Genomic DNA, 23,737 nt, shown 5'->3' on the forward strand with positions numbered 1-23,737 from the left:
AGTCCGTTTTGAGGTGCTCAACAGGATCTGGATAAGGAACTATCCCTTTGGAATACTCACAGCAATTGGTCTCCTCGTCGCTCCCGTCCTCGCAGTCCCGCTTGCCGTCGCACAGTTGCGACTTCAGGATGCACTTGGGCGTTCCGCTGGCTCCTCCTCGCGGACACAGGTGCTTGTTATCCGGACATGCGATGGCCGTGCAGTTGGCCTCGTCGCTCTTGTCGGCGCAGTCGTTGTAGCCGTCGCAGTGGAAGTTGTACGGGATGCACAGCGCGTTCGAGCACCGGAACTGGGCGTGGTGGCAGGGCGGAAAGTCTAAAATACATGGTACAAAGTATCAATAAAATGTATATATCCAACCAAAAAACGTTTAGGTAAGTAGCAATTATAAAAACATTTAAAATATTAAAGCCTTGTCTTTTTTATTTAGTCACTATACAAATATACTATTTCAAAACATAGCCACAAAAAGCTAACCAAAGGGCATACAAAAAAAAAGTTGATTTAGGTTTTTTTTTTTTCTTTTCTTTTTCTTTAGAGTCTTCTTCAGTTTTAAGGGACTCCAACCTGAACAAAAAAAAGAGTTTGCTAATTCTAAATCAACCATTGTCACAAAGTACGATGGGATAGTCAAGATTAAAGGTTACTTATATGTATTTAAAAGTAATCTAGTTGTTGAAGTGCACTTACTGCATCCCTGTTCGTCGGAGTTGTCCCCACAGTCGTCGCGATGGTTGCACTTCAGAGCGGCGTCGATGCACTTCTGTCCGTTGGCGCAGCGGAACTGGTCGAGGCGACAGGACTCGCCGTTGCAGCCCTCCTCGTCCCGCCCGGAGCGGCAGTCCCAGTAGCCGTCGCAACGCTTCTCCTTCGGCACACAAGGTCCTGCCAGGCGACCGCCCTCCGCGGGGGCGGCTCCATTGGGGGCGTTGCAGAACACGTCCGTGTGCTGACACTTGCGGTAAGCTGCAAATTCAAGAAAGTTCCACAGTCGTTAAGCTCAGACTTCCTTTAATTTGTTTCAGTTTAAGGAATTATAAATATATTCAGTTTTTGGTAATAAATAAATTAAATAACCCCCTTAAGATATGGAAATAGATGTTAATAAACTATAATTTGTTTTGTAGTTTATTTTTAAATATTTATTAGAACAAGAAAGGAAAGCTAACTTCGGGCGGAGCCGAAGTTGATATACCCTTGCAGAATACTCTGTATATTATATTCTCCAAAATTATTCATATGATGCATTCTTAATACTCATAAAAAATCCCAACTTCCTAACTTTAAAAACACCAAAGTTATGGCATTTCCAATCGTTCAGTTATATGGCAGCTATTAGATATAGTCGGCCGATCCTTATGAAATTTGGTATGTCGGATTGATTGGCCAAAAATAAAACCCATAGAAAATCCCAACTTCTTAACTTTACAAACACCAAAGTTATGGCACTTCCGATCAATCAGTTATATGGCAGCTATAAGATATAGTCGGCCGATCCTTATGAAATTCGGTATGTCGGATTGATTGGCCAAAAATAAAACCCATAGAAAGTCCCAACTTCTTATCTTTAAGAACACCAAAGTTATGGCTTTTCCGATCGTTCAGTTATATGGCAGCTATATGATATAGTCGCCCGATCCGGCTCGTTCCGACTTATATACTACCTGCAATAGAAAGACAACTTTTGGGAAAGTTTCGAGCAGATAGCTTTAAAACTGAGGGACTAGTTTGCGTAGAAACGGACGGACAGACGGACAGACGGACAGACGGACGGACAGACGGACGGACAGACGGACAGACGGACATGGCTAGATCGACTCTCCTGGTGATGCTGATCAAGAATATATATACTTTATAGGGTCGGAAATGTCTCCTTCACTGCGTTGCAAACTTTTGACTGAAATTATAATACCCTCTGCAAGGGTATAAAAACAATATGATTTTTGCAATTAACAAACATACAATCAATGCCCTTGAATACTAGCGCATTTTATAAAAAACAACGCAATCTAGCTTTAATTAAATAATGGGATTTAAAGCACCTTTTGAATTTGAACTAAGTAGAAAAGATACAAAATACTTACAATTCTGTTAGTTAATAAAATAAAATGGTAATTCAATATCTGTATACTTATAAGTGGATGCAAAAGATTTTACTACTTATTACTGGTTTTGTTTGTGAACTATTCAAGAAGTTAAGCCGATCAAGTCCATTTGTATGTATGTATTTTTATGCTTTCATCCATCTTATTGTTTGAAAATTTGGTAAGCAGCTCCTAATATAATAATCAGTACATGTCTGCAGTCAATTGAGGATAATTGTGTGCCCCACCATTGTGATTAATTGCATTTGCATTGGAAGCCATCCTATTGACCCATCCAAAGCCGGCTTGAACACAATGGATCAGTGGGGTTTCCCTGGTTTTCGACCCATTGTCTAAGACAGAAGCTATTTCTCGGTCCATCAGCTAAACAGGATTTTAAGGAGGGGCTTTAAAAATGGCAGGCCAAAACTATTTGTGCTGCCAAAGACATTAAATTTTGATGCCAGGCATTCGAGGAGGGAATGGCTTTCGGGTGGGGCTCCTTTCTGGGCATGCATGGCGTATACATAATGCATGGCCACCGTACCAATGTCGGGCGTGATTGTCTGTCCGCTCGACCCGTCCGTCCATCTCCCCCGGATTGTGCACTTGAGTTGTGTGTGTCGGCAGGCAGAAGTGCTATAAATTATCGAGTAGTTGGTTGCCGGACCCTCCTCCCCGAAACCAACACAAAAAAAAGGATGCCGGTTAGGAGTCGAAATGGTGACTAGGAATACCTCTTACTTGGAAAATACTACGATTTCTATTTGCCGTTTTTCAAACTAATGATATCATCTTTTTCTTTTAACAATTTGTAAACATTTCAAGAAGTTTGATATCAGTTAATAGAGAGATAAACAAATTTAAAAATTCATTATTTTAGTTTTTAGATCTTCAGTATTCTTAGTAGTATAAAACGTAACAGTAAAATTGTTTTGAAATTTTTAAATCAAACAATTGTATTATAGTATTTGTTTTAACCTGATCTTTTTAAAATATTTGTATATTATTTTTATTTTTTAACCCAGTATTTCTGTTTATTTGATACCTTTTTATTGAAACATGTAACCAATCCCGCATCTAATTGTTTACAGGGTATCAAGCGGATGCGAATGGATGTGGGTCTGTCAAGGGTTCGGTTAACAAGAAAGAGGTAGCAGGGAAAGTCGTGCATTTGAATGACTAAATTAGAGCAACTGCTGGCGAATCAGGACTTTAAGAAGATGATATATGTGCCTTTGACAGGGACATATGTCTGTGGGCATTAGGGTGGACCAATGGCACGATAAAAAAGAGAATCAAAAGTTTTATAATAGTCTTGTCAAAGGGAAAAACTGAGCATAAGTTAGAAAACTTTAAATGGATATTTCTATATATTTGTTCCTTTTCAAATATATTTATAGACAGTGGGTTTTTAATTATTAAGTTTCGACTTAAATTGTGTCTAGGTTGCGGCTTAATCTTGGTCTGCGTTTTGCGGACGCCCCGTTGATCTGTGGACATCATAAACTTGGCAACGAGTATTTTATGCATGTCTCCCGCTCCTTAAGTCGAATTCCCTGGCCAGGATCCCGACCTCACCCCTTCCCCTTCCTTATCCTGATTCCCATTTCCAATCCCCCCGATTAACTCCCGGAACATTAGCGTGGAACTGGGGCCACAGGACCCCAACGGGAGCATCCGAGTGTGGCAGGGCAAACTTAATTAGTGCAAGTTAAACAAGCCAAGTTGTATAAATATTCCCCGACAGCGCAAAACTTTCTCCAAGCAAAACAATGGAATGCGTATCCTGCACTGCGTCTGTGTAAGTGTCCCTGTCTGTGTGGTGTGTGGATGTGTGTGTGTGTGGGGGCAGGTAAGGGCGGTATTGGAAAAAAAAATATATAAAATATACACTTAACAGGTGTGTGAGGTGAATTTAGTTGACTGCAAATGCTTAAATCTCAATTATTAATTCAGTTCTTTTTCTATTAGGTACTTAACATAATTTAATTAAAGCCTTTTTTACATTTAAGATATGTAATTTAGTTGAAGCTTAATAAAACAGCTTTTTTTATAATTTGGAGAAACACACAAGCTCAAATAATAAAAAAAAAAAATTTATTACGTATACGCTCAGTTGGACCAATATTTTCAGAAATCTTCACTAGTGGTTTCAATTATGTTTTTTTTGTACAATAATTGATATTGTATTAATACATATTTCATAAAATATTTTCCCTGTGCTATTCTGTACTTCCTTAGTAATTTTGAACTGCAATTTTAAGTAATGTTTTTAGTATGATTAAAAATTTTGATACATGTTATGTTGTGTAGCTTATTTCGTTTTGTGCAACTATATTTTTTTTGCTTCCTGCTGTTTTTATTGACAAAGTAGAGCAGCGGAAGAGAAACTTTGTGCACTCCGACTCCTGTGATCATAAAAATGTGTCACGCACTCGGGCAGTTCCTCCACTTCCTCCATGCCTCCTCCTCCAACCAATTCCTCCTCGACCAGTGAGTCAACATCAACATTTTCCTGCTAATCCTTCGACCCCTTGCAATTTGTGGGCGTGGTCGGGCCAAAAGATTTACGCCAAACAATTTGTTACAAATTCGTTAGCTGTCTCGTTTTCCCCCTCCCATCCGCACTTTTGCATTGCATTAAAGGCAAATCATAATGACAAACGAGGGGCGTGGCCAGTTATGCGATTTTGCAGATGCAATTTTTCGCTGAAATAAGCATTTCGGGTAAAAAATGTGTGGCAAGATGAAAGATCTGATTTAATCTATCTCGCGTTATATAAAAAATATAAGTATCAGTAATTACTTGAAAATGTGAATGGACATAAAATATCTGATTTAATTTATCTTGCTATAGCATTTAACATTTTATAAAAACAAGAAAGCAAGAAGTTTATATACAATAAGATAAACCATGACTTAAACACAGATTTTTGTGAATTAAGCCACCTATATCGAAAATCATCATTGAAAATGATGAAAAACTGACCCAAAAATAAAAAAAAAAGTAAAAACTCAGATGTTTAGAGAATTAAACCACGATCATTTTGAGGTATGCCATTTTGAAATCGGATGTCTGTAGGAAAAGTTATGAACTGAGAAGTGCAGTTTTTTGACACTTTTCCGCAAACTCATTTTTCGAAAGTTTGGAAAGGGTTATCATCATTGAAAATGATGAAAAACCGACCAAAAAATAAAAAAAAAGTAGAAACGCAGATGTTTAGAGAAATAAACCACGATCATTTTGAGGTATGCCACTTTGAAATCGGATGACTAAAAGAAAAGTTATGAGCATAGAAGGGCAGTTTTTTGGCACTTTTCGCCAAACCCATTTTTCGAATGTTTGGAAAGGGTTATCATCATTGAAAATGATGAAAAACCGACCAAAAAAAAAAAAAAAAGTAAAAACGCAGATGTTTAGAGAATTAAACCACGATCATTTTGAGGTATGCCATTTTGAAATCGGATGACTAAAAGAAAAGTTATGAGCATAGAAGTGCAGTTTTATGGCACTTTTCCGCAAACCCATTTTTCGAAAGTTTGGAAAGGTGTAACACCATTAAAAATGATGAAAAACCGACCAAAAAATAAAAAAAAAAGTAAAAACGCAGATGTTTAGAGAATTAAACCACGATCATTTTGAGGTATGCCATTTTGAAATCGAATGACTGAAAGAAAAGTTATGAGCATAGAAGTGCAGTTTTTTGGCACTTTTCCGCAAACCCATTTTTTGAAAATTTGGAAATGTATAACACCATTAAAAATTACGACAAATTGGCCAAAAAAAAAAAAATTAAGTGGGGACGCAGAATTTTGTAGAATTAAACTACGATCATTTTGAGGTATGCCACTTTGAAATCGAATGACTGAAAGAAAAGTTATAATCATGTATAAGTAGTTTGAAACCGGCTTAGAAGACCGTAAAATTCAATATTATTGTAAAATTATAATTATTTTATTTTGCATTTTGTTCATTACTGCTTGGCGCCATTTTATACAACTTTTTTGCAGATCCCCGCTGTTTTTTCACACTTTCCTCTTAACTTAAATTTTGCCCGCTTTCGTTTGGCTGCAAAACTTTTAGCCCCAAACTTTAACCAAAAAGCAAGTAGTTTTGCTGCATTGTTTTTGGCACTTTATAAACAACAACCCACCCATCAGACTCCTTTAACGTTTTTTTCCTTAACCAAACACTTTCTAATTGGGTTCTCTGGTTCTTTCGCGCGCTGTTTTCTCAGCATTAACTTTTATTGCAAGCCAAGACTTTTATGCGTTTACCAAGGCCAGGGGTTTTTCGGGGGGTGGTGGGGCTGAGTGGGCAAAGGGGGCTGAAGGGGTGTGTAATTACGCGCGACAAGTGCCACGCCCCCTCCCGAACCCCGTACCCCTGCCCCACAATCGCGTCACGTTTAGCTGCAGTCAAATAAACGTCAGCTGCAATTGTCGCCACTCAGAGAAACTCGGAGAAAAAGCGAAAAGCTCAAGAGAAAGGGGTGGAGAAAGGGGGAGAAAGGGCGAGGGGTGATGACAGTTTATGAGACAGTCAGCGGTGCCAAAAACTTGGCTTTTTAACCACCAAAAAAAAGATAACTCAGAGGTCACCTAAAGGGCACTTTAATAGGTAAATACAGAAGTGGAGATATATTGAAGTAAAAAAATATATAGAAGTAGAAAAACCAATATCATCAATGACCTTATATGTTTCAAAATACAGATCACTAAAAATCCTTACCAAACGAAAATAGTCTTTGTAAAAGTATTAATTATTTATAATTTTTTTTTTTATCCATTTTTACTATTTCCATAAATAACTGAAAACCATAATGATTACTACTAAATTGGAAAATATTTTTTAATTTACTTTGTAAACTTTGTTTTAAAGAAAGAAACCCTAAGCGCCCCAATTGAAAACTAAAAACAAAAATAATATGTAAATTTAGTGATTTTATATTATTTATAATTTGATTTGGCTTTCTATTGGTTTATTGCCCACCGTCATCACTGGATGGACAGTTAAGGGAAATGGAGGTGACTATAACACTTAAGTTCTGCGGACAGGTACTGAAGGGGTGTCCGGGGGGGTTTTTTAAGGGAGGACTCCTGGTAATGACAATTTAAGCTCTTTGCTCTCTTCGGTTTTACGCACTTTTTACGCAGCAATATCTGCCTCATTAGATGCTGCCTGCAATTAAAAGCGAAATGCGAAAAGCGAAATGTCCGCCAGGAAAACTTCCGTAGCCATCGTTTTTTTTAGACGTAAACAAGTAAGGGTGCTTCAGCCAGTATTTGTGCTTCAGTTTCAGCTTGTTGACTTGCGACCGCAACGCTGGCGAAAAAGGAGGCGAAAATAATCGGGCGGAAGTGGGCGCTAGTGGGCGTGGCAGGTCGGTACATATAGTTACTTTCGCAGCAGCAGATGTCTGCTGTTTGTTCTCATAGTTATTAGTTGCGTTTGAGGTGTTCTAAAATAATATTACACCCAAAAAAAAATTAAGCGTTTTGACAAATAATAATACAACAAGTTGCAGATGTAATTAATATGTGCATCTTTGTGTATTAACAATTCTTAAAGCATATTATAAATCTTGACAATTGTTGTGTTTAAAAGTCTAGAAATGTATTATATTACATCTTGAAACAATTTAATATTAAATACAAATAATAAGTGTAAGGCCATAGTTTTAATTCTGCAAAAGATTAATTTTGAATTTCTAAGAAGGTGTTTAAAGAAGCTAAGTAATGATTGATAAGATTAAAAGTCTAGAAATCCTATTCGCAGACATACAATCTGTTTTGGGTTACAACCGCATGCGAATTCCTGGCTTTTAATTGCACACATCTGTGAAAATGTGTGAATTTCCATCGCCATGACTACCTGACTATCCTGGTATCTGTTATCCTGGATGTGTGTGGGCTATCTACATGGCCCAGCCCCCATCTTCCAGCATTCACATCCATCTCCCTGCTCGCACAACACCTGAAGTAATTAAATAGTTGAAATAAGCCCGCTCTAATATTTATATGCCATAAATTAAGCAAACAAAGGCGAACGAAGGCAAACAAACACACACAGATACGCACACACACTAACTTGCGTGTCGTTGAGGGTTAGGCAGGGGGTAGGGGCGTGGCCCATGGGCGGGGGAAAAAGGGCGAAAAGGGGGGCTAATGTCACAGAGACTGAAGAAGACGACGCGTTGACACGTACGCAAAATAAATTTGTTAAGAACGCAATAAGAGTGAACATTTTGTCGCCATTTAAGCGCGATAAATTATTGTGCAACAAAGTGCGACAGGGACAGGCCGTTTAGAAAGAGACAGCGACAGCGTGGCTGAAAGAGATGGCCTGCTCTCGTTTTACGGCAACGTCTTATTAAATTAAAATGAAATTTAAACTTGATCTTGTGCCGGCAAAACTTTGTGCGCCAAAAAGCAGTGACTATCTCCCCAACTCTTCTACTTTTTGGCATCAGAGTTGGTTGGAATATTTCTAACATAGCTAAAAATAGTTTTACTTAATATTTATTGCCAAAAGGAGCTTGTGTTTTTAATTTTAAGAACACACAGAAAATGATTGTCATTATTAAATATTTATCATATACTTTCGGTATGTCCTTCCTAATACATTGATTATATTTATTATAAACATGTAATGAGGGTTACATTTAATACGCCTCTTTTTTCTATTATATAGTATTTTCTTAGGTTCCCAATAAATTTTTGAGATTTTATTGTTGTTATTTAATATCACTATTTATTTTTGAAATTGTGGAAACTATGCAGCTTTTTGTTAATGTAAATACATTGTATGTTTAATCTTTATGCACGTTGTCTATATGCAAATCAAGCTTAAATCTTGAAATAATTGGAATATTAAATAGGCTGGGATAGACAGACTCTGGGATAAAGTCAACTTGGCAGTCCTTCTGTAAGCGGACAAATTGGCCTTCTAGCTCGGCTTAGGTGTGCGAGCGGGACGGCATGCGGCGGTGCGAAAGAGAGGCAGCACGCAGGACAAAGTTGTGGGGCGTTTGTCTAGCCGTATCCCACATTTTCCCCATTTTCCACGTTTTGCACGGAGTTTCAGAGTTTTGGAGTCGGAGTCGTCAAAGCTGCCAGCTGAACTTGCACAAAAGGATGCCGACTGGCGGGGCGGGAAAAGCAGGAAAAGAGTGAAAAGTGTCCCGCTCACTTGGAAATTGGTCGCCTCAAAGATATTTAAATATTTGTTTGCCTGTCGGTGCGCAGCAGTGTGTGTGCGGGTGCATAAATCTTAAATAACAAGCAATAAATGCTCTAAGTCCCGGGCACTTTTCGGCGATTTGCATGGACATTCAGCCGTCCCGCTCTGGCCACTATCCCCCCTCTCTCTCTCTCTCGCTCTCTCTCATTCTGGCAGGACTTCCTTTCTTTGGATTCTCACTCGGCAAACTTTTAATCAAAATGTGCGGCTCACAGTCTGCTGGCTGAATGCACTTGAACTTTATGCCAAAGACAGGGGGCGTCGGGAAAGTCCGGGAAAAGCGGGGAAATGCGGAAAAAGAGAGAGGGTCCGATAAGTCTGAGAAAGAGAGGGCTATAGGCTATAAGGCTATAGGGCTTACCCCATACAAAGTTCAACCGAGCGAGAGCTGTTGAAAATGCATTAAATTCTTTGCTCAACGAGCAGACAACAGACTTTCGAGTTGAGGTGCTGACAAAACGGGGAAGTGATGGGTTAAAGACGGGGCAACAGTGGGTTAAGATGCGGAGTGTGGGGATACTGTCAGCGGATTATTAAAATCAGCAGCGATCAATATGACCCCAAATGCCAAGCTACGAAATTAATCGGTTGTTTGGAAAAGTAGAGAGAAATAAAACGGCTGAAAATTATTCATTGGAAATGAAATGCACAACACAGAATGAAGATAAATATTGAGTAAAAATTAGAAGGCTTAAAAAGATGTTGTTTAAATTTGGATATAAATTGGATACATTTTTTTAAATGCAACAAATATTTTTATTTGGTAGCTTAGGTATATTTGCTTATTTAGTATAATTTTAAGCTTAAGCTTATTTCTCAGCCTTTTTCTGTTTCACATTCACTTTAAATAGAGAAATACTCCCAGTAGTTTTATTTTTAGGACCGCTTACTTTTCATCGCTTTTACCCTCGACTCAACTAAATTGGACTTCATTTGCGATTCCAGCCATGAACCTCTCAACAGAAACAACTTTGGCCGGCCATCATCAATCCCACTAGCTAAAGGGTTAACATTCTACCCTTAACCCTCCCTTTCCAAGGAAAAGATTTATGGCCCCACATCAAATTGATCCATTTCTGTTCGCCTTGAGTTTTCCTCGCTAATTTGCGGCCTTTACCTTGGGGATTTTGCAGATATTTCTCTATAAATATATATATATATATATCGCATGGGTGTGGAAGTCTATGTCTGTAAATATTCTGTCTTTACTTGCACGCTTGTGTAATTAAGTTGGGAAAACAAGAACTGCGGTCTTTGGTTACATCTCAGTGTTGAAATTTACATAAATAAAATTGGCATAATAAAATGTAAACATTTTGCAAAGCAAATTGTTACACCACCCTCTTTAAAGGTTTCGTCTAAGGAACTCAGGATGTGGATGAGCTAGTCAATATTTGCCTACTCAACAAAATTACATTGAAAGCGAGAAAAGGCACAAAATCTCTTAGTTAGAATTGGGTCATCCTTTTTTATTTTCCCAAAAGTTGTCTTTCTATTGCAGGTAGTATATAAGTCGGAACGAGCCGGATCGTGCGACTATATCATATAGCTCTCATAGAAACAATCGGAAAAACAAATTCAAAAAAATTATAACTTTGTTTTTCTTTGAGATTTGGTAATATTTAAATATTATGGAATAACGGTTTTAATAAAATTTAAATCGGACAACAATATCATATAGCTGCCATAGAAACAATGGCCAAATGCAGCGACTTAGCTTCAGTGTTTTTAGTAATATAGGCATAGAAATCGAAATGTAGTCGATTTGTAATAACTGCAAGGGTATATAAAGTTCGGCTTGTTTTCAATTATACCTCATACACAAAAAAAACTTTAAAATAATGGCTTGTTGGTCCCCAATCTGATCAGAACAATCTTCGTTCGCAATGAGGGCCATATTTCAATGTCATTCACTGCGGAATAAATAATTATCTCATTCGATGGGTGCCGCATCGACGACTGTTTTAGTTTTACGAAATGGCCGACTGGGTAAGGGCAGTCTACTTTTATTGCCACTTGATCGGCTTGAGCAACTTCGAGTTCGATTGGCGGACAGGACGCTTCTTCAGGTCTTGGAAATGTACACTCTACTTCGTAACGATCAACCTCGCCATTTTTACTTGCCTCGTTTATTGTTGCACCAATTTATATGGGATTTTTAAAAACTATAAAGGACTGTACTCAGCTGTTATTTTAGCTTTCATGTGTGTGCGGATAATGGCAGGTAAAAAAAAAATGCTAGTTACAAAATAATATAATATATAAACTTTCTGAATTTTGTAGGGGTTCTTACGGTACTCAATAGATGGTATCGACGCACCCAGATAATGCAGATCACCGGAACCATAATCCGACTGATTCTGGCTAGTCCGAACATAATGAGATCTTTTCGCAGGAATATTTACATGAAAATCTTCACGGGTTTTGCAACTGTGCTTTTGGAAATTGCCGTGGTTGTGTATGAGTTGAATCGCGTAAGCTTCGCCCAAGTCTTTTTATTGCCCTTCCAGTTGTGGGCTGCATGCATTCTGAATCTGGCCATGTCCCAGAATTCATTGTTAATGCTGTTCGTTCGCGCCCAATATCATGTTGTCCACACGGAGCTAAGAAAGGTGATGGAAAAGAGCAGGAGCCTAAGCAAACTTCCCCGTCGAAGGGCGTTTATTATGAGCAGATGTTGTGATCTAGCCGATCAGGTGGATGACATAGCCAAGCGCCGAAGTCAACTGCAGTCGATAATAAGCCAGCTGGCAGAGGTATCCGGGATCCAGTGGGTAATGGTCTTTTGCGATAACTACCTATGGTCGGTGTATTTCTTTTACCAGATCTATACCTTCTTCAAATATGGTCAAGTTAATATGAATAGTACAGCTAATAATTTTATACTGGATTTCACTGCCTGCTTCTTTTACTACTTGGATGTCTACATCAATCTTTCCATTATGCGGAATGTATTAAATGATGATAAGAAGATTTTGCGTCTAATGGAGGAACGTACTTTGTTTGGGTCGGTTTTAAATGTTCGTCTTGAACAATCTGTATGATAAAATCGGCTAAATTATACACATTTTTTAACGTTTATTTTATTTTTTCGTAGTTCGAGAGCCTCCAGCTTCAAATGGTTCGAAGCCCTGTTGAATTGAACGTCATGAAATTGTTTCCTGTTACTCGGATCTACAGCGCTGCAATGTTGGGATCTATTATAATGCATTCAATAGTGCTTATGCAATATGACATTGAAAATTACTAATATTTATATTTCGACACTTACACTTCTGCACCCAAAACCTATACAAAAAGAAACACATTAAAACTTAATTTTAAAACCGTATTACATAAACTCACTGTTACTATTTATTCAAATCTTGTTTTTATTTTGTGGTCCATTACTGAAAATTGATATATCTATATTTCGGTATATCTGGTTACATGGATGTGAAATATTTTATATCCTTCGTATCTCTAACACAGCCAGGTTTGGATTTATTATATCGAATTATATATTTATTAGCCAATATGAAATGGAATCTCTTTTAAAAACTTTAGAAAAATTGTAGGAAATACTTTAACGAACTAATATGTATAAGTAAAATAACAAGGAATATTAAGCAATAAATAAATATTAAGCTATAAATATTAAGCTAGAAAGGTTTGTTCAACAAGAAAGGAAGAAAACTTCGGCAAGCCAAAGTTTATATACCCTTGCAGTTATTACAAAACGACTAAATTTGATGTTTGATGGCATTGTTGGGATTTTCTGTGGGTTTTATTTTTGGCCAATCAATCCGACCTACCAAATTTCATAAGGATCGGCCGACTATATCCTATAGCTGCCATATAACTGAACGATTGGATATTATATAACTTACAGAATATTCTGCAAGGGTATATCAACTTTCTTGTTCATATAGGAATATATATTTGAGTTACTCACTGCACTGCGCCTCATCTGATTTATCCTCACAATCCTCGATCATATCGCAGCGATAATGCGGAGGGATGCAATAGGTCTTGTTGAACACATACTGCCCACAATTAAGCTGGGGCGTTTCGCATTCCGGTGGAGCTGTAATAGTCATTAACAAATGTTAAAAAAAACCAAAAAATAAAACAAGAAAAATGGAAATTCGGGATATTGCTAATTTTAGTTTGAAATGGACCGAAAAACAAATGCATCTCGCATTCTTAAAAACATTATTAGGAATTTTAAATTATATATTTTTATTTATTTGCAACCTCTTTTGAATTTTATTTATTTCGATTATATGTCTCTGGTGCATCGATTTGCACAATAAAAGTAAATTTACTTAATATCTTATATAAATTACATTTCACACTTTTATGTAAAATCTGTATGCAATAATCACATCTTTAATAATTAAAATCAGATATTTCTGCGGATAAAAGTTGAAGGGAAATTCGATTAAACCATTCATTGAACTGCCAACCGCTGAGCTCTTGAAAATTTTCTTTGGTTTCGTGGACGAATTGCACGGCCCACTTAATTACTGTCTATAATTTCACATTTTAATTATGGTTTTCCCGAATTTCCACCGGCTGGCGATTGGTGACTGGTACTTACGGCATGACTGCATCTCGTCCTCGCCATCGTCACAGTCCTTTTGGTAATTACAGACCCAGTGGTGCGAGATGCACTTGCCGTTGTTGCAGCGGAACGAGTCCGTCGGACACTCGGTGTTGATGCCGCTGCCACCTGTGCTGCCCAAGCTGCCACCTGGAAAATGGGGAAAAATCGGAAAATCAGTAAGGGCTCCCTTTATCGAACTAATTGGCATGTGACTGCCGCTTTGTCCTGCGACTTATACGAAAGTCAGACCCAAACTTTGATAATGAGCAATGCAGTGCCAGTAAACAAGCTGTCAAATGGCCACTACACTTGGCAGTAATTTAAAAAAAAAAGTTTTTCTAGTTTTTTTTTTATGGTAAAAGTCGTTGAATTGGTAGTTTAATAAGACTTCGTCTTAAGGTTTAAAAGATTTACTATTTTTTTGTACTTTTGTGATTAATATAACTTTGTTTTTAATACACAACAACGTTTATGTATTATAATAATTTAAAATACGTTTTTATTTTCTTTTCTATTAATTTTCTTAATTTAAGAAATATTATTCAGTAGATTACATTACAAGGATCAATAGTGCTTCTATATTTTTATATACATTGACACATTTTTTTTTTATAACTTTTTTAAAAATACCCTTACAGAACCTTTTAAGTTACTTTTATATATTGAATTGGATTTTTGATTTGCTTGAAATGCGTTTAAGTGTATTTAAGTTTTTTTTCGCCATTTATTGGAACTAAGAACGCTGTCCTGCTAATTAACAAGCGGAGAATGACTTTTTTGAGTGTGAGAGAAGAAGCTCGGCAAAGGGAAGCTTGGCTGCAGACAACAAAAGACTGTCATAAAATGGCAGCTGCAAGGATGCGCCTCAACTTTTGTGGTTGCCAAAGCCGCCGCGGCTAATGGCCTTGTCACACACACTGGCACACATACACCCACATACACACAGATACACACACACAGGCACACACACATGGGGAAAGCGTAGAGGAAATACTGCAACAGCAGAGGCCAAGAAAAAAGGAGCAGTAAAGTCAGAACGCGACCGGAAATGCTTAGCTGGGATTTCTTCTCGACGGGGAAAATGGAAGGGAAAATGGGGAAATGTAGGACAGGGGCGAGGGGCGGGGGGCGTGCAATCTGGACGAGGGGTCGACTGTTCAGTTTTTGGGGCCAGGGCGCTGACAATGTCATTTGTTTCCGGCTACGTGCACTCCGCACGTGCCCAACTTTTTGCGGCCAAGTGAGAGAAAGCGGGCAGCGAAAGGTGGAGAAAGGCGGAGGGTTCCATTTTCCCTTTATTTTTCCCATTTTTTTCGTCGGCTGCACCTGCTACAGCTGCAACTTCCACTGCCGCATCTTCGATGGAAGTTGAAAACGAACTTCAATTAAGCCCGATTCGAAGTGAAGTTAATAGAATTGACACAAAGTAAAGCCGAGATCTTAAACTGGAGTGAAAGCAGAGTAGGAAAAGCACAAAGAACCTGTCAAAAGACAAAAGGAATCCGAGAACGAAAAAAGCTTTCAAGAAAACAAGATTTCCAAAATAATTTCAGTTAAAATGTAAAGAATAGAAACTTTTATTTTATTTAAAAAGCTTAGATTTAAATATTGTTCACAAAATGTAATCAAACTACAATAAAGTACAAGAATTTCATTTCAATTTCAATTATTTGCCTTAAACAGTTTAAAAACCAGCAGACATTTAAGCCACTAAAGTTGTGTGTTGGCCTGGCCTGTGAAAATGCACGTAGGCCACAGCGTTTTCCCCACTTTTCGCCGCTCACCTTTGAAACAACCCCGAATACATCATGTCTAATTATGCATCTAATTAGTGAGTGCATTCTCCGTTTGGTAATTCATGCCGAAATTATTTTTGCCGCTTCCGAGTCATAATAAGAGGCAAGCCGCAGTCGACAACCAGCTAAGCCAGCTTTCCCCTCCCCCCTGTTTTCCAACCCCCCGAAACTCCAACCCCCCTCCACCACATCCCATCATGTCATGCAATTCAAAACGAAAACGAATTCGTGTTTTATCACAGCGTGAAATTCACATTTGCATTTCAGGGGATTTAACCTTTAATTGTGCGAGCTGAAACCTTTGATAGCCTTAATATTCTTAAATAAAAATAAAAATATAAATAATTGAAAGAATGCCAATAAAAATTGTGATCTGCACAACAACAAATTTTCAAATATTTATAAGTTTTCAAATTAAATAATAATATTAATACCTATATTAAGCTCTTTGGTTTTTTATTCCTGTAATTTTGGTATCATATTTTACCAGTGTTCAAGGACTTGTCCCGCATCTGTTTTGCCAACTTTTCTTACTTCGTTTGTTTGCCACTTTTGTTGTGGAGAAAGCCTCTTGAAATAGTTTTCAGCTGGCAGGAAAACTATTTTGGTGTCCAAGTTCCGAAAAAACGAGTAGCCAACTGCCTTTGATGTGCCCGCACAAAAGTTGTCGCCGGGAATGGGGATAATGACACAGGCGGAGGACTCTCAACTCCCCTTTCGTCCCGGATATCCCCTCGATCCGAACCCAAAATTCAACTCCAACTCTGGAATTTCCTGTCCTCCCATCAACCGCGACAACATCAAAATGCACGTTATTAAGTATTATGTTGCTGTTGCTGCTTCTATTTGTTTTTATTGTTATGGGCCATGTTATGGCCATGTCCTCATCCTCTTCCTCGTCCTGCTCCTTGCTCCCATCCCCTTTTTTGCCATTTTCCTGGCAACAGCATCAACGGTTTTAAGAGCTTACAAAATATTTTGTAATTTTGTCACGTCTCAACTTTGGCGACGTCACTTAAAATTACATTTAACAAAAAACAGGCGAAACAAGAAAGGAAAGCTAACTTCGGGCGGAGCCGAAGTTGATATACCCTTGCAGAATACTCTGTAAATTATATTCTCCAAAATTATTCATATGATGCATTCTTAATACTCATAAAAAATCCCAACTTCCTAACTTTAAAAACACCAAAGTTATGGCATTTCCAATCGTTCAGTTATATGGCAGCTATAGGATATGGTCGGCCGATCCTTATGAAATTTGGTAGGTCAGATTAATTGGCCAAATATAAAACCCATAGAAAATCCCAGCTTCCTAACTTTACAAACACCAAAGTTATGGCATTTCCGATCAATCAGTTATATGGCAGCTATAGGATATAGTCGGCCGATCCTTATGAAATTTGGTATGTCGGATTGATTGGCCATATATAAAACCCATAGAAAATCCCAACTTCCTAACTTGACAAACACCAAAGTTATGGCATTTCCGATCAATCAGTTATATGGCAGCTATAGGATATAGCCGGCCGATCCCGGCCGTTCCGACTTATATACTGCGTGCAAAGGAAAGAAGGGTGTGTGCAAAGTTTGAATTCGATATCTTTAAAACTGAGAGACTAGTTCGCGTAGAAACAGACAGACGGACAGACAGACGGACAGACGGACAGACGGACAGACGGACAGACGGACATGGCTATATCAACTCAGGAGGTGATCCTGATCAAGAATATATATACTTTATAGGGTCGGAGATGTCTCCTTCACTGCGTTGCACACTTTTGACCAAAATTATAATACCCTCTGCAAGGGTATAAAAATACCCAAACAAAGGGACCGGCCAGGAAATAATGTTTGTCTGCGATTTTCCTTTGCAGTTATTTTGGTGGGGGTAAATCAAAAATATATGAACGGATGGCTAGACGAATAGATGGATGGTTCAGGCATTTCCCCTGCGCCACAGAAATAAAATAAACAATGGGTAGTACACTTTAAAACAGGTCGAAGTTCAGTTACTGTTTTCAAGGAAAATATTCAAATATTGGAATTTAAAAAGGATTATGTTCCGGTATCCAGCTTTTCAGGTCATTAATCCTTCAGGCAAGTGTTATGTAGTTACAAAAAATCAAATTACAAAAACACATAGCTTAAATGGCAAGTGTGTTTTTCAAGCAGATTGATGAGCTTGTTCTCGTCAATTTTGTATTGGCTTTGGAGTAGTTTTAAACTGATTTGTAATCTTCTTAAGCCCAGACAGGTGAAAACAATCGTGTTGGGCCAATGGAAATTGTGAATTTTCAGCCACTTTATCGCTCCTTGGGCGCTTTTTCAGTTTTTGATTTTCGACTGAACATACTAAATCCAGCTTACCCCCAAAATATAAAGCTTAGAAGTGAGTGGAACCCTTTTCCTCCGCTCATTTCCTATTGTAGTGATGAATTTCGCAACACAAGCATAAATCAATGTTCAGATTTTGACAGAACAAAAAAGATTTTCAGCAAATCAAAATGGAAATAGCTATTTCTGTTCTAAGTATGTCATGAATATATGGATTTTTATTTTTTCACATCCTCTAACTCCGCTAGAGATTTTGCAGTTATAGTTTTATACTTTTTATATAATATTAAACTTCAGTTATTAGAATTAAAAATGTAGCAGAAGTTGTAAAATAATTATTTAATAATGTGAACATTTTTGTAGAACCTTTATTTTGAATTAATTGAAAAAAAATTTGTTTAAAAGATGGTAAGATAAGTACCTTTTGTTGGTTTTTGATATAATAAATTGTTAAATTGAATGTATTCTATAAGTTTTTAAAGATGCCAAAAGCCGATAAAAGTCCAGATAAGACATTTAAATATAAATTATTATAAGTATAAGTATATAAATTATATTTTCTGGGTGAATAAATTTATAAATGCCCATGGCGAGGGCTTCAGTGGGTTAAAATAGAGAATCCAGTGGGATATCCCAGACTGATGCCAACAAAAAGTGCAAGCCGCACTTGGAACGCCCCCCGCCCCTTCGTTCCTCCGCCCGCCCATCCATACATTTATTACCATGAATTTCCATTACTCACTTAAAGAGGGGAAAATCGGATGGGGGCGCAGAGTGAGGATTATAGGGGCGTGGCCGCAAATATGGCAGTCAGACAAACGCGTTATGGGATCTGCGGAACGGAGCGTCCCGACTCTCTCGAAGATTCATCAATGAATTTATCAGTTTTTATAGGCAATTTATTATTTATTGATGGCTGTGCCACTGGCCAAAAGAGAGCCCCTGGGAGGGGGAGGGGGAGAGGGAGAGGGGGTTTCGTTTTGGGGCACCCACCCAGTACATCAGTACATCTCCAGTTGCAAAGCATAGCATACATTTTGGGGGCCAGCCAATAACTGGCAACAGCTTTTCAAACTCCAAACGATTCCCTCCCCCTTTTTGCCGCACTTTTTTTGGGACTTTTTGAATAATGGCAGGGGCATGTGAGGGTTTAAGGCAGTTTGGTCATGTGGAGAGTGCATTTGGCAGTCATTAAGGAAGCCAAGTTGAAAAGCAGTCGAAGCCAAAGAGAATAAAATACTGGCTAGTGGAAAAAGTGACATACAATGCGATATTCGCAATGCCCTAATATAAATATAATAAAATATACTATACCCAATTACTTAATATTTGTAAAAACCATACATTTTAAGAATTTTAAAGTGCACATAATAAAACAAGAACAACCGATCCTACATTTAAATCAATATCAAATTAATTCTTTAAATCATAAAATTAAAAAACTCATTGCAATTTTATTATCTTATACAATGAAAAGCTGATAGCTGATATGCCTTGGGAAAGGAACAACAAAGGAAAAGAAAATTCGAAAAGTCGCAACATTCAGGCGGAAAATGGAAAACGTAAAAGTAATGTGAAAGCGATGAAGCTGCGTCATAATGTCCGGCAAATTGTTGCGGGCATTCGTATCGAGGCACGTCTCAGCTTACAATGTTTGCCTTTCGTTTCGCATTCAGCGCATTAAAATCGATTTTGACATTAACCGAAATATATATATTATCATAATAATTGTATAATGAATAACATTACAAACTGAAATGTTTAGACTCATTAATTGGCATGGGAAATATTTAAGTAAATATAATTTGCTATTGATCGCCATCAAAATATTTTAAATTTTTAAATTGATAGCATACCTTCTGGTGAGATTGTACCCGATTACCGCATGAATTCCCCCAGCAGTTAGCCATGTATCGATGACCGCAGCCGCTTAACCCTCCCATGGCCAATAATGTGATTTCGTACGTGATTCCAAGCGGCGGCAGATGGATGATGAGGGGTGCCGAAGGGCGATGCAGTTCGTGATTAATTTATAATTTAAAATAAATAATTAATTGCGATGCGAAATGCGCCATAAAATGCATATTCCGGCATTAACATATAAATAAATTCGTGACACTAAATCACATGACAAATTTTTCAGTATTAAATGTGATAAATTTCAAAACGCAACAGCGAAATGGCAAAAATATAAATAAATATCAAACAAACTCCGATGTGCTTTCAATGCATGCGAAAGTATGTTGAAAAAAAAGAGCAAGCAAACGAAGCAGCATAATAATAATTTATTTCTGTGTGAGGAACATAAATGGAAATAAATTAAATATTTATGCAGCATAACCTGGCCGGCAAACAAAGGCCAAGGAGCAAAAGAAATTAAATAAATACAAATATAAATAAGCGAATAAATATTGCATTAAAAGGGGAAAAGAGGTGGACAAGAGCAAACAGACAACGTTGCCAAAAAACCAAAAAAAAAAGGCCAACAACCAAATGCAACTTGGCCAAACAAAATACGAGTAAAACAAAATAAAAAAAGGGATCTTCAGCAGAGATGCCGTTAATTATGCCACCAAAGTGAGATTCTTTTTTTAACGAGTAAATTATTATACGCTGTCATGCAAATAGTTGCAATAAAAACGGCAAAAAACTCAGACACACAGGCGCCAGAGCATGGCCATAAAAGAAAAGGGCGTGCTGTGGGGTGATCGGGGGGAGGGGGGTTGGGCGTGGGACAGAAGCGCGGGGTGCGGGGCCGGAGGGGAGCTGGCATAATTGCATGCTCGAAGCCAAACTCCAACCCAAACTCCAGGCCATCCTCCAATTCCACCCAAAAATCACACAGAAAAATGTATATTTCCATTAGAAGTGCATTATCAGATGGGGCATTTTAACGATACAAAATTTGTTCGTTATTTTCAGCAAAATAAAAGGCTATAATAAACACTTTTCTAATAAGTCCTGGCTTATCAGCCAAAAAACAGTGAATAAATTGTTTTGATCTTTAAGGATCTATTAAAAATCAAGGCTTGATTTACATATTTTAAAAAGACTTTGCATATATAACTATAAATATATATTAGAAAATGGTGGGAATATATATATTTTTTTAGGGTTTTTTTTTAGTTGTTAGAGCAACTATCCTGAGATTTTTTCCAGTGCACGGATAGCCCTGCCCTGGGACTCATTTGTATGCACACAGGCGGCCTATTATTTTTAGCGCTGACGTGGGCGACGGCATCGCCGACCCGCAACGGCTGTGAAGGGTTAATGCGACCGCGGCAACAAGCCAATGGATGGATTCCGAGGATGTGGATGTGGATGTGGATCCTGCATTCCAGCACACCGCATCCCTGCCCGTGTCGTCCTGTGACGTGTGGACCACCGATGCGGACGATGACGATGACGTTGACGGCGACGTCACAGCCGGCGGGCAAAGTAAACAGCCGACGGACAGCGAGGGGGGCCCATAAAGTTTAATTTAAAGTTGACTTATATTTTCTTAAGCGCTTAGAAAAAGTATATTTAAAGCTAAAGTTGCATATATATGCAGCATAAATTAAATAAAAGGAATATTTTTCTTGTCTGACAAACCTTTATCAATGAACTTTCAACGAACTTTTCCAAAGTAAAAAAACTAAAACATAAAAAATGACAGTTTCCAAAGGCCATGCATATTTAATTAATAAAAAAAGGTTTTATAAAAACATTTGAAATAAGCAATACAGCAATTAACATTATAATTTAAATAATAATTTATAAAGCCCTCCTCGCACTTGCAGCTTTCAACTGCAGGTCAAAAATACCAATACATTTGCAAAGAGACGCAGACACCCGCAATTTATATTTGATGACCTTACGCACATTCAATAAGCAAAACAAGAGCGAAAAGTACTTCAAAGGACTTTCAGGCAGGATCCGGGATCCACGGACCGTATCCGGAACACGACCAGTACACATATTAATAATCTCTCGAAAAGCTGGCATAATTAATGACATACAAACAAGGAGTTCATAATTTTCAAACCTTAAGGGCAACAGAAAAGTTTAAAAAACACTTTAGTGGAAGGAAAATATAACAAGAAAGGAAAGCTAACTTCGGGCGGAGCCGAAGTTGATATACCCTTGCAGAATACTCTGTAAAATATATTCCCCAAAATTATTCATATGATGCATTCTTAATACTCATAAAAAATCCCAACTTCCTAACTTTAAAAACACCAAAGTTATGGCATTTCCAATCGTTCAGTTATATGGCAGATATAGGATATAGTCGGCCGATCCTTATGAAGTTTGGTAGGTCGGATTGATTGGCCAAAAATAAAACCCATAGAAAATCCCAACTTCCTAACTTTACAAACACCAAAGTTATGGCATTTCCGATTAATCAGTTATATGGCAGCTATAGGATATAGTCGGCCGATCCTTTTAAAATTTGGTACGTCAAATTGATTGGCCAAATGTAAAACCCATAGAAAATCCCAACTTCCTAACTTTACAAACACCAAAGTTGTGGCATTTCCGATCGTTCAGTTATATGGCAGCTATAGGATATAGTCGGCCGATCCTTATAAAATTTGGTACGTCAAATTGATTGGCCAAATGTAAAACCCATAGAAAATCCCAACTTTCTAACTTTAAAAACACCAAAGTTATGGCATTCCCGATCGTTCAGTTATATGGCAGCTATAGGATATAGTCGGCCGATCCCGGCCGTTCCGACTTATATACTGCGTGCAAAGGAAAGAAGGGTGTGTGCAAAGTTTCAATTCGATATCTTTAAAACTGAGAGACTAGTTCGCGTAGAAACAGACAGACGGACAGACAGACGGACAGACAGACGGACAGACAGACGGACAGACGGACAGACGGACATGGCTATATCAACTCAGGAGATGATCCTGATCAAGAATATATATACTTTATAGGGTCGGAGATGTCTCCTTCACTGCGTTGCACACTTTTGACCAAAATTATAATACCCTCTGCAAGGGTATAAAAAGGAATCACAAAGCATTAATATGTGCTATTTAGAAATTAAATTAGTTGATTAGAATATAAGAATAAAATAATAAATTTAATTTATTTTTAAAATTAATGCATAAAGGTGGTGAAGCATTCTACCAATTGCAGCCTAAATTGGTTATCGATAGTGGCAATAGGAAAATAGTAGGAAAAGGACCCACAGGAGTCGGAAAAATGGGCCGAAAAGCGGGTAAGAGATAGCTACGTGACATTACGGCCATGCTTGGAAACTGGTACTGAAAAACTTGAAAAAGTGACTCCATAAACACGTTGTGCAACCTAAAACTCCAATAACTACAAAGAAAAAAAACAAACAAACAAGTTCAAACTAGCCCAAGCAACAAACACAAATAACAACAAAACTCAAACGTAAACAACAACAATTTGAGCGGCTAACTTGGCTTTTTTATAGCTACTTTGGTAATTTTTAAATTAAATTTTTCATAATAATAAATTAATATTAAATAGATGACTATTATACTATTACACTATAAAGTAATTTAAAGTCTTTGATATATTATTGAAATACTAACAAAAATACATTTTACCTCAGCGAGATCTTTATTAATTCTAAAAACATGAATGCATTATTATGTATTAGTTAAATTAATGCTTTTGAAAAAACATAAACTAAATTTCTTGTGTGAGCTTTAGTGGTATT

General features: G+C 37.6%; 1 protein-coding gene across 8 annotated transcripts in view; it reads right to left on the reverse strand.

Annotated features, from left to right (window-relative positions):
* LOC108050844 (low-density lipoprotein receptor-related protein 2) overlaps nt 1–23,737 on the reverse strand; it is a 163,158-nt gene that overhangs the window by 14,733 nt on the left and 124,688 nt on the right. For all 8 annotated transcript variants that reach the window (XM_044461169.1, XM_044461172.1, XM_044461167.1 and 5 more), the window contains exons 3-6: nt 13,913–14,065; nt 13,265–13,396; nt 691–966; nt 61–315 (exon numbers count right to left, since the gene is read on the reverse strand). In XM_044461169.1, the coding sequence (XP_044317104.1) occupies nt 61–315; nt 691–966; nt 13,265–13,396; nt 13,913–14,065 (816 nt within the window). The remainder of the gene's footprint in view (nt 1–60; nt 316–690; nt 967–13,264; nt 13,397–13,912; nt 14,066–23,737) is intronic.

This window comes from Drosophila rhopaloa, unplaced genomic scaffold (assembly GCF_018152115.1).
Source record: "Drosophila rhopaloa isolate 14029-0021.01 unplaced genomic scaffold, ASM1815211v1 contig_3, whole genome shotgun sequence".
NCBI lineage: Eukaryota > Metazoa > Arthropoda > Insecta > Diptera > Drosophilidae > Drosophila > Drosophila rhopaloa.